The sequence below is a fragment of the Somniosus microcephalus genome, chromosome 3 (assembly GCF_052327205.1).
Source record: "Somniosus microcephalus isolate GS21.2 chromosome 3, FLI_Smic_1.0, whole genome shotgun sequence".
Taxonomy (NCBI): domain Eukaryota; kingdom Metazoa; phylum Chordata; class Chondrichthyes; order Squaliformes; family Somniosidae; genus Somniosus; species Somniosus microcephalus.
The window spans coordinates 33,712,848-33,725,342 of record NC_140989.1 but is presented as its reverse complement, the minus strand read 5'-3'; the positions used below and the strand labels follow the sequence as shown (position 1 = coordinate 33,725,342).

The 12,495-nt window shown below is 42.2% G+C and overlaps 1 protein-coding gene across 8 annotated transcripts in view; it reads right to left on the bottom strand.

The window, feature by feature from the left end:
• The window catches only part of cep170aa (centrosomal protein 170Aa), a 189,922-nt gene that overhangs the window by 98,561 nt on the left and 78,866 nt on the right, over positions 1 to 12,495 (bottom strand). For all 8 annotated transcript variants that reach the window (XM_085979899.1, XM_085979915.1, XM_085979910.1 and 5 more), the window contains one exon: positions 1,366 to 1,521. In XM_085979899.1, the coding sequence (XP_085836025.1) occupies positions 1,366 to 1,521 (156 nt within the window). The remainder of the gene's footprint in view (positions 1 to 1,365; positions 1,522 to 12,495) is intronic.

Sequence of the window (12,495 nt, the reverse complement as noted above, 5' to 3'; positions counted from 1 at the left end):
ACCGATTGCCCTCTGGTCCTTAGCCCATGTGCTAGTTATTCATTAGAGCCTCAACAGTGAGTGTTGACAAGCTGCTTGACTATGGAAGGCATCAACAACTTGCATTTAAATAGCACTTTTAACATAGTAAAATACCCCAAGGCGCTTCACAGGAGCATTATCAAACAAAAGTTGACACCAAACCACATAAGGAGATATTAGGACCGATTGGTCAAAGAGGTAGGTTTTAAGGAGCGTCTTAAAGGAGGAGACAGAAGTAGAGAGTTGCGAGGGAATTCCAGAGCTTAGGGCCTAGGTAGCTGAAGGCACGGCCACCAATGGTGCAGTGATTAAAATTGGGGCTGCGCAAGTGGCCAGCATTGGAGAAGTGCAGAGATCTGAGGGTTGTAGGGCTGGAGGAGGTTAGAGATAGGGAGGGGCGAGGGCATAGAGGGATTTGAAAAGAGAGTGAGAATTTTGAAATTGAGGAGCTGCCAGACCGGGAGCCAATGTAGGTTAACGAACACAGGGGTGATCGGTGAAGAGAACTTGGTGCAAGTTAGAATATGGGCTGCAGAGTTTTGGACGAGTTCAAGTTTATGGAGGAAGATGGGAGGCCAGCATTGGAAGAGTCAAATCTAGAGTTAACAAAGGCATGGGTGAGGGCTTTCGCAGCAGATGAGCTGAGGCAGGGGCTGAGTTAGGCAATTTTACGGAGGTAGAAGTAGGCGGTCTTGATGATTGAGCTGATATTGGGTTGGAAGCTCATCTTGGGTCAAATATGACACCAAAGTTGCAAACTGTTTGGTTTGGGTGCAGCTTCAGACAGTTGCCAGGACGAGGGATGGAGTCGGTGGCTAGGGAACAGAGTTTGTAGAGGGGGGGCGGGGGAAAACTGAAGAGGAAATTTCTGCTCATCCAGTACTGGATGTCGGACAAGTAGTGTGACCACAGACAGCGGAGGGGTCGAGAGAAGTGGTGGTGAGGCAGAGCTTGGTGTCACAGTTGCGCCTAACCCTGTCTTCACCAATGTCTAACCATGCACACTTCTAGCAGGGATCACCGGACAGCAATCAGGAGCAAGGCATTTTTTTCCCCCCCTCATACAATTGTCCTTCACCTTAAAAAACATTGCCTGGCTGATATCAGCTAACTTAACACACACTGGGAATAAAACCTGGGACCATCTTGGACTGTACGACCTAGCTACTTACTGAATGAACTCTCAGCATTCAGGAAAGCATCAAGACTTGCTTTTAAGTGGTATAAAATGTACCTATGGCAATAGTCCTGTATTTAAAAATTCTCCTGATGTTTGAAATACAGGTGACAAGTGTATTCATGCAAATGCTAGAAATTGTGTCAATGTTTCTCCAGATGACTCACCTCCGAGTCATTCAAAAGTTCTTTACTAAGTTCTCCATTCCTTGCATCAGTTGCTTGTTCAGTAGAATTTGGTTTCCACTTGATCCTTTGTTCAGCAATGACTGGCCTTGTTATACCACAGCCAGAGTAATTGATGGAATCTACTACTCCAAACACCTATTTAAGAATAAGTAAAAGTTATTAGAAACATAAACTGCACAAACAAAACTGATCAAAAAATAAAAGGGTGAGAAGTTGTTCCTTGTCCTCAAGTGGTTTACAATACAAAATAAATTAAACTTAGCACAGTACTATACGCTACTAAAACCATACCTATGCAAAATTAAACAGGATACAGTTAATGTTGGTGTGCATTTTTATATCCAGTAATTCAACTGAATAGAAATAGAAAGAAAGAATGGAACATTCAATGGACTTGAAAAGCTTCCCATCATTATAAAATTTGGAGTGCCTCATAACACTCCACCGATTATCTAATTTCTCTTCACCACATCTCCCTAATATGACAGGACAAGATTGGATATGCACAGTCTTTTGGAAAATTGAGGTGTATTTTTCCATTGGGAAGCCAAGTCCTTCATCCTCATACAATTCCTAACTCCAGACAGGTAGGATAAATCTGATAGATACTGCTGTCAGACTGAACATGTATCAGGTGTTGAGGCAACTAACTCAACAGAATAACCTTAATGACCTTGTCCTCGCCAACCTAGCTGTTGCAGGTGTATCTGTCCACAATAGCTTTGTTAGGACTGACCATTGCACAGTCCTTGTGAAAACAAAGTCTTCTTTATAGTGAGGTCATCCTTCATTGTGTAGTGTGGCACTACCACTGTGCTAAGTAGGATGGGAAAGGTACAAATCTAGCAGACCAAAACTGGACATATATGAGGCGCTGTGGCCAATAAGCACCAGAATTGTACACCGCAACCTCATGCCCAGCACATTCCTCAGTCGTCCATCACCATTAAGCCAAGAGATTAACCCTGGTTTAATGCGGAGTGTACAAAAGTGTGCCAGGAAAGTACCAGGCATACATTAGAATCAGGCACCAACATAGTGAAGCTATTACACAGGGTTACTTGCATATTAAACACCAAAAGCAGCAGTTACAGACAAAGTTTATGCTACTAAAACCAGAGAACCAGAGCAAAGTTTACCATATCCAGCCAACAATCGTGGTGGACAATAGGACAACAGGAGGAGGCGGCTTCACGAACACCCCAATCACGATGGAGCCCAGCATGAGAGCACAAGAAACAATGCTGAAGTGTTTACAAGCCTCTTCAGCCAAAAGTGTGAAGTGGACAATTCTACTAGACCTTCCTCAAGATCCCAACCTTCCCTGATGCCAATGTCCAGCCAATTTGGTTTACTTCACATGACATTAAGAAGCAGCTTAGTACACTGGCGATGTCAAAGGTTTTGGGCACTGGTAATATTCCAGCTGTGGTGCTGAAGACCTGTGCACCCAAAACGAGGCAGTTTCCTCGTCAAACTGTTACAGTACAGTTTTGACACTGGCATCTACTCAACTGGTCTGATTTCACAAATAGTAGGACAAAGTTAACTCAGTCAAATAACTCCCCGTCAGTCTCCTACCAAGCACCAGTAAAGTGATGAAAAAAATTATCAATAGTGCAATCAAGCAACACCTATTCGCCAATAATCTGCTTGCTGACACTCAGTTTGGGTTCCACCATAATCAGTCAGCTCCAGATCTCGTCACTACCTTGATCCAGAGATAGACACAACAGCTGAATGCCAGGAGTGATGACAGTAGCTGCCTCCGACATCAAGGCACCATTCGACCTAGTATGATACCATGGAGCGCTAGCAAAATGAAGTTCAATGGGGGTTGATGAGGTCCTCCAATGGCTAGAGTCATACCTGACACACAGGAAGATGATCACATCTGTCAGGCTAATCATCGCAGTCTCAGGACATCACTGCAGGATTTCCTCAGGACAGCATCGTAAGCCCAACCATCTCCAGCTGCTTCATCAATGACAACTCTACAGTGTTCATGTCCATTTATACCTCCTCCAGTAGCACGTGCCAGTCTACAGCAGGTCATGAACATCCAGGTTTGAGCCGACAGATGGCAAGTAACTTTTGTGGCAAGTATAAGGCAATGACCAGCTCCATCCAGAGAAGGCCTAACCACCTACCTGACCTTCAACAGGATTCTCATCACTGAGTCCCCAACCGTCAATATCCTAGGTTTCTCCACTGACCAGAAACTTAAGTAGGCCAACCAGATCAACACCATAACTCCAGGAGTAGGGCAGAGGCTGGCTACTCTATAGTAGGTGGATCACCTTCTGATCCTTTAATGGCTCTCCATCTACAAAGCTCAGATATGCACAATTCAGTCATCAATGTAGCCTCCTGTAAATGTCATGTTGTGATGACATACCAGATGATATACCAGTATTAGATCAATGTAAAACTATTGTATGATTTTTCTGTTCTTCAAAAGAAAGTTTTTGAAATTTTAAAATTTGATAATGTGTTTATAACTAGACAGTTAATTATAAACTGTTTGCCAATTTTCTTGTTTCAATGTGTAATCTTACAAAGTATTTACAGTGCAGAAACAGACCATTCGGCCCAATAGATCCATGCTGGTGTTTCTGCTCCACGTGATCCTCCTCCAACCATTCTTTATCTCACCCTATCAACATATCCTTCTATTCCTTTCTCCCTCGTGTTTAATCTAGATTCCCCTTAAAATGCGTCTATGCTATTCACCTCAACTACTCCTTGTGGTAGCAAGTTCCACATTCTAACCGCTCTCTGGGTAGAGAAGTTTCTCCTGAATTCCCTACTGGATTTATTAGTGACTATCTTATATTTATGGCCCCTAGTTCTGGTGTCGCCTGCAAGTGTAAATATCTTATCTACATCTACCCTATCAAACCCCTTCATAATTTTAAAGACCTCCATCAGGTCACCCTTCTGTCTTCTCTTTTCTAAAGAAGAGCCACAGCTTGTTCAATCTTTCTATATAGGTATAATCTCTGTTCCGGTATGTCCAAAGATGTGCGGGTTAGGTTGATTGGCTATGATAAATTGACCCTTAGTGTTAGGGGGATTAAATACGTGGGGTTACGGGAATAGGGTGGGATATGTGTTGGTGTAGGGGTTACGGGGATCGGGTGGGATATGTGTCGGTGCAGGCTCGATGGGCCGAAATGGCCTCTATCTGCACTGTGGGGTTTCTGTGATTCTGTGATCATTCTAGTAAATCGTTTTTGCAACTACATCAGTGCCTCACTATATTTATAATATAGAGGCCAAAACTGTTGACAATATTCCAAGTGTGGTCTAACCAAGATTCTATACAAGTTTAATGTAACTTCTCTGCTGTTCAATTCTATTCCTCTAGAAAAGAACCCCAGTGCTTTGTTTGCTTTTTTTTTTAATGGCCTGATTATGGGATGAGAGGATTGTCCTATGAGGAGAGATTGAGTAGATTGGGCTTATACTCGCTGGAGTTTAGAAGAATGAGAGGTAATCTCAATGAAACATATAAGATTCTGAGGGAGATTGACAGGGTAGACGCTGAGAGATTGTTTCCCCTGGCTGGAGAGTCTAGAACTAGGGGGCATAGTCTCAGGATAAGGGGTCGGCCATTTAAGACTGAAATAAGGAGGAATTTCTTCATTCAGAGGGTTGTGAATCTTTGGAATTATCTGCCCCAAAGTACTGTGGATGCTGAATCGTTGATTATATTCAAGGCTGAGATAGAGAGAATTTTTGGACTCTAGGGGAATCAAAGGATATGGGGATCAGGTGGGAAAGTGGAGTTGAGGTCGAAGATCAGCCATGATCTTATTGAATGGCAGAGCAAGCTCGAGGGGCCGTATGGCCTACTCCTGCTCCTAGTTCTTATGTTCTTATTAACCTGCTTTTTTATGGCTTTATTAATCGGTTTGTAATGTTTAATGTCTTTGGAAAAAAAATACATTGGCATTTCTGCGGCAGAAACGAAACATGACAATATTACAATTATTAAACATATGTTTTTGGAGGCAGCCTGGTGATGTAGCAACTTTCTACATGTTAGGCCAAAGAATGGTAGGCTAAAAAGAAAGAGAGTTCACCAACTCACAACACAGTAAGTTTCTGATTGAAATCTGAATTGGCAAGACCCCAACAGGAAAGATCAGTTAAAGAGATTGCTTGCAAAGAAGGAAGTTTCTACTGTACAAAGTTGCAGAAAAGGTCCTTTGAAAATAGGATGTAAGCTTTTGTGACAATTAATACATGTGTTACTGTTTTGTGGATGAAAAAGGGACGGGATATGGTAACAGGGCGACAAATCTGATTAGGACCATATGCTTGCATGGAGGGTAAATCTCGACATGGACTGGTTGGACTGTTTCCATGTTGGAACTTCTACGTATGTATTTCTACCGTACAATATTACTGCCACAATCTACCAGCGTTTACTTGAGTGATCAAAATCTTAATTTATAAAAGTAAAAGAAACAGCCAGGACCATATATGTGTTGCTAGCAAATGAACTGCTCTGAACTCTATCAAAAATAAATTAAGAATTTGTATTTGTAAAAAGTCAAAGAAACTTCAAATGGGACCTTAGTGAAATAGGTGAATATTGGGCTAGCCAAAAAGAAAATTATAGAAGAGAAAGCCTGAAAAAGGAAAAATACACTAAAAAGGGACAAAAAATGAGGGTGAAAAGCATGAAAAGATTGAGACAAATTAAAGTACGAATAAAGTACAAGACTAAACGGAATCGAAATACAATTTCAACTTTGCAAAATACATCAAGGCCACTGATTTTCAGCTTTCACAGAAGAACTTGATGGAATTAAGCATCAGTAAAAATCCTGGTGGCAAGACCACTATTACTTGGTTTTCATGGAAAATAGATGGAATCCCATAAATCCTATTTAAGAAAAATTGAATTAAACTAAGTAGGTGTAAATCAGTGACCCTGATTATCAACTATTGGAGGGCATTAGAAAGAAAAAAAAGTCACTATCAAATGGTCTTACCGTACAGAATTTTGAACCTTGTTCTGGAAGCATATGTCAATTCTTTTGAAGGAGGTGCCATAGAGAGTCTGAGTTGACTCTATACAGTGAGTGACCAGAGGCAAAAACAAGCAGCTCCAAATACACCCAGAGAGCCAAGGGTAGGTGGGAAACCAATGTTGAAAAATGAGGGAGCCAATACCAGAGGTAATCGAACATATACCCGATTTGTTCAGCCTCCACTTACAAATGAATTATGTCCAATTAGTAGAGAAAGGCCATCTTGTGCACTGCAGTACCATTAGAATTGACAAACCAAGACAAAAATGCATTACAGATGCATGTAAATTACATCATGTAACAGTCTTGCATCAAAGTAAACCCTCTGAGCTAATATGCGGCCATTGCATCAGTAGAATCAAGTTAAACTTTTTCAGGTAACTTACTACTAGCTGAAAAACAGCACCATACACTACCAAAATATGCTCTGAAATGGCTTTACCCAATTACAAAATAAAGCAACTAACTACTGAGATCGTATTATATTTTCGATCTACAGAAAGGAAGGAAGCACTACACACAAAATAACTTTTGTTCAGAGGAAATGCATGGCGTGGCAGGTACAATTTCAGCTTTCCTGAGACAAATTAAGTTGTGGTCTAAACTGCAAATTAAAATAATAAAGTACATTACAAAACCGTAAATTGGCAACAATAGTTATCTACTAGTTGAAAAATCAACTAAAGCTTTTTAAAGCTTTTTACATACCATGCAAAAGGTTTTGAAAGATAATACAGGTAACATTAAAACACAAGTTAACATGAAAAGGCCAAGCTGAATTATAAAAAAGTAGTCTTTTCGGATTTCCTTGCACTAGAAAATTGGTGCTGGTAACAGGAGTTAAGGAACTTTGGTACAGTCCCAGAATGAGGCCCCATCAACAGGAGTAGAGAAAGAATATTTGATTTGCATAACTACTTGAAAACACTCAAATTGTAAAGTGACCACTGTCCCATTGGTTCCTACTCTCTGATTTACATGTGCAAGTTAAATAAATAAGGAAGAATCAGCAATCACGTTCTATTGGGCATTGCACAGCAATCTGTCGCGCTATTTATTAACTGCTTCACAGATTTAGAGGGAATCACACATATTTTAAAGCACAACAAATCTAAAGTTGAAACTATTCATTATAAAATACCAATTTATACTAGTACAACTTAAGGGTTGTACAACTCCCCCATACACTCTGTAAATTCCCTAATTGGCCATGAAATTAGAAAGGTATTAAAGAGAGACTGTATACTAAACAGAAAAGGCTACTGTGTGTTCAATTATTTTAAACAACTATGATCTAAACTTAAAAAATCAAGTGCAAAAAATACGTCACAAAATTCAATACACAAATAGGATCATTCCCAACAATGCATAGGCAGCACTAATCCCTCGAACTTCAAGTTCTCCAAAGAAAAAGCACTTTTTAAAAAAAATATAAGCCGACAATTGTATGTTTTCCTTATATGCTTTTTACTTTAAACCCATTAGGTCTCCTGATCAGTGTTTTGATTGTACATAGGAAAGACATAAAAAAATGACTAACAATGCTGAAGATGTCTTGTTACTTTGCTAAATAAGTACTATCTGCTTCATTGAAACATAGAAAAATAGGAGCAGGAGTAGGCCATTTGGCCCTTCGAGCCTGCATTTCAATATGATCATGGCTGATCCTCTATCTCAATACCATATTCCCACTCTCTCCCCATACCCCTTGATGCCTTGTGTCTAGAATAGCTAGTTATTCATGCTAATAATCACCACCTTTCTGAAGCATTCACATGCCACTGCTCCCAAATTAAATTAAAGTACAGTACTCACTTACCAAGAGAGGCTTCAAAACAGGTATGCGCATAACAGTTTCTGTTGCACTCAACACAAAAGTTGTTCGAATTGGGAATGGATCATTGAAACTGGTATTGACGTGAATAATTCTGAGTCGGTGATTACATACAAGTTCAGCATTGAAAAAAAAATCTAACCTTTTGGGTCATATAGGACACAGCATTGTGCAAAGGCCCAAATGGAAACATGGGTGCTGTTCACAATCTTCTGGACTCTAGGAAAGCTAGCAGGTTTGTTGAATTGTGTTACACTCTCATGTTGGTCAGGTGACAGAAGTGCAAAGCAATTCTCTCGCCTTAATAATTCATGGGTGACCTCCTTGATCAAGGTGAACACTTCAGATATCACCGTGCATAAAAATTGAGGCCACGTTGGTTTTGGATTGCCACTGACAGTGCCATATGGATATTTTATTTTGTGTGACTGTCTTCCGTAATGAGATGGCACAGCTTGGTCACTGCCTCCCTGCCTTAGGCACATCTGTACTGTCATTGCCAAGTAGCTGTGCCAGGTTCAGTATACCCACTGTGTAGCAGATGTGCTTTGCATGCCATCTGACAACGCAAGCTGTCCTTTTCTGCTCTTGCTGGTCCTCCTCAGCCAAGTCCATTGCTAGTGGAGCAGTTCCCATAGGGCTCAAAAATCTAGAATGCGGGAAGAAGTTTGCAGCAGTTCACCTGTCAATGAAAACTCGGGCAATGCCTGTTCCATTTGAGTGAGATGAACACATCGAACAAACAATTCTTTAGTATGGGAATGTGTGGCACTTTACCCTCAAGTGCCTAACCCTCCTACTTAATTGGCCTTTCGTATGAATTGAGTTCATTTGCATTCAACCTAAAAAACTTGTGCCACAATTTGTATCGGGTGGGAAATGGATATTAACCAACTGCTATGCAATAAACAACTTATACAGTGCTTCACAAAGGCATAATCAGACAAAAAATGGATTACAGTCCCGATTCCTTTCTCATTAGAATGCTCTGAACCTCAACAAAAGAACATAAGAACTAGGAGCGGGAGTCGGCCATTTGGCCCCTCGAGCCTGCTCCACCATTCAATAAGATCATGACTGATCTTCTACATCAACTCCACTTTCCTGCACTATTCCCATATCCCTCGATTTCCTTATTATCCAAAAATCTATTGATCTCTGTCTTGAATATACTCAACGACAGCCTCCACAGCCCTCTGGGGTAGAGAATTCCAAAGATTCACCACCCTCTGAGTGAAGACATTTCTCCTCATCTCAGTCCTAAATGGCCGACCCCTTATTCTGAGACTGTGACCCCAGTTCGAGACTCCCCAGCCAGGGGAAACATCCTCCCTGCATCTACCCTGTCGAGCCCTGTAAGAATTTTGTATGTTTCAATGAGATCACCTCTCATTCTTCTAAACTCCAGAGAATATAGGCCTAGTCTACTCAATCTCTCCTCATAGGACAATCCCCCCATCCCAGGAATCAGTCTCGTGAACCTTCGTTGCACTCCCTCCAAGGCAAGCATATCCTTCCTTAGGTAAGGAGACCAAAACTGTACACAGTACTCCAGGTGTGGTCTCACCAGGGCCCTATATAATTGCAGTAAGACGTCTTGGCCTAGAAATTGGCCCGAGGCGCCCAAGCGGCGCAAAGTTCACCTGGGCGCTGGAATTTGCGCCGCGATCGCCGTAAATTCAGTTGAAGTGCCCCTAGAGGGAGACGGGGCACGGCTCGAGGCGCTCCGCGTCCCTCTTAGGGCGCTGAAAGTGAATTTCGCAGCGCTACGTGCCGCAGCGCCGCGGCACTGCAGGCCTTCCTCCCACTGTTAAGGGGGAGGGGCCTGCAACAGCACAAGCCCCGATCGCGAGTGCCGGCAAAAGAGCCCGGCACCAAGGAGAAGTGCCGGGCTCTCGGGAAACAGCCGGCAGTGCCACGGGGGGGGGGGGGGGGGGGGGGGGGGGGGGAGACCAGGAACGGAGGTGCTGGCAGGCGGCTGCCGAAAAAGCGGCCGCCCCGCACCTCCACCTTAACTTGCGCCTCTGCCGGCGCAGCAAGGCCCCGTGAACCGGGCGCAGGTAGCGAACGGCACTACAGCGGCGTTCGCTACCAAATATCGCGATCGGGGCGCTGCGCACACCGATGACGTCATCGGTGGCGGCGCAGCGCAAAAGGCTAACGCCACCATTAGCGCCCCTGCTGAATATCGCGGGAGGCGCAGCCAGTGGCGCTGCAGCCACTGACTGCCTCTTTAGGCACTAACAGGTGGCGCTACTCACCCAATTTTTCCCCCCTTTACTCTTATACTCAAATCCTCTTATAATAAAGGCCAACATAGCATTTGCTTTCCTAATTATTTGCTGGACCTGCGTGTTAACTTTCAGTGATTCGTGTACAAGAACACCCAGGTCCCTCTGAACACCAACATTTCCCAATCTTTCACCACTTAAAAAATACTCTGCTTTTCTATTTTTCCTACCAAAGTGGATAACTTCACATTTCTCCACATTATATTCCATTTGCCATGTTCTTGCCCACTCACTTAGCTTGTCTATATCCCCTTGAAGCCTTATTGCATCCTCCTCACAACTTACATTCCCACCCAGCTTGGTATCATCAACAAACTTGGATGTGTTACATTTGGTCCGCTCATCCAAATCATTGATATAGATTGTGAATAGCTGAGGCCCAAGCACTGATCCTTGCGGTACTCCACTAGTTACAGCCTGCCAACCCGAAAATGACCCGTTTATTCCTTCTCTCTGTTTTCTGTCCGTTAATCAATTCATGCTAGTATATTACCCCCAACCCCATGAGCCCTAATTTTATTTAATAACCTCTTGTGTGGCACTTTATCGAATGCCTTCTGAAAATCCAAATACACCACTTCCACTGCTTCCCCCTTATCTATTCTGCTAGTTACAACCTCAAAGAAGTCCAACAGATTCGTCAAACATGATTTCCCTTTCATAAATCTGTGTTGACTCTGCCCAATCCTATTATTATTTTCTAAGTGCTCTGTTACCACGTCCTTAATAGTGGATTCCAACAATTTCTCTACTACTGATGTCAGGCTAACTGGTCTGTAGTTCCCCGTTTTCTCTCTCCCTCCTTTCTTAAATAGTGGGGTTACATTTGCTACCTTCCAATATGTGGGAACCGCTGTAGAATCAATGGAATATTGGAAAATGACAACCAATGCATCCACTATCTCTATAGCCACCTCTTTCAAAACCCTAGGATGTAGGCCATCAGGTCCAGGGGATTTATCGCCTTTCAGTCCCATTCATTTTTCCAGTACTATTTTTTTTACTGATATTAATTTCTTTCAGTTCCTCATTCTCGCTAGACCCTTGGTTCTCCACTACTTCTGGGAAGTTTTTTGCATCTTCCTCCGTGAAGACAGACACAAAGTATTTGTTTAATTTCTCTACCATTTCCTTATTCCCCATTATAATTTCTCTTGTCTCAGCCTGTAAGGGACCCACATTTATTTTCGCTAATCTTTTCCTTTTTACATACCTATAGAAGCTTTAACAGTCTGTTTTTATGTCTCTCGCTAGTTTACACTCATTCTATTTTCCCTTCATCAATTTCTTGGTCCTCCTTTGCTGAATTTTAAAATCCTCCCAATCCTCAGGCTCATTACTCTTTCTGGCAACATTATAAACCTCTTCCTTTGATCTAATACTATCTTTAACTTCTCTTGTTAGCCACGATTGGACCACTTTTCCTGTGGGGTTTTTGTGCCTTAAAGGAATGTATATTTGTTGTAAATTATGTATTAATTCTTTAAATGTTAGCCATTGCTTGTCGACCATCATACCTTTTAATGTAGTTTCCCAATCTACCTAAGCCAGCTCGCCCCTCATACCTACGTAGCTTGCTTGGTTTAGATTTAAGACCCTAGTTTCGGATTTAACTAAATCACTTTCAAACTCAATGGGCAGGATTTTCCAACCCCGAGTGCATACACCCGTAGGGGCCTTGCAAGTGCCGGTTTCAGGCATGCGCTGAAAATCAACACTTGCGATCTGTCAAGAATTCGCCTGCCCGGGAAAAGTGCCTCTGCTGGTGGAGAGTTGCACTTTCTGCACAACTTCTGCCCGCTGAAAGGCCATAGAATTCTTACGTCTGGGAAAAGCAGGCATAAGGCCTGCTTTTACCAGCATGAGTGTTGAAAAATAGAAAAATTAAATCTGATAACTCATTTATAAATTAAAAATACTCTTCAAAAAGGCAAGTTTA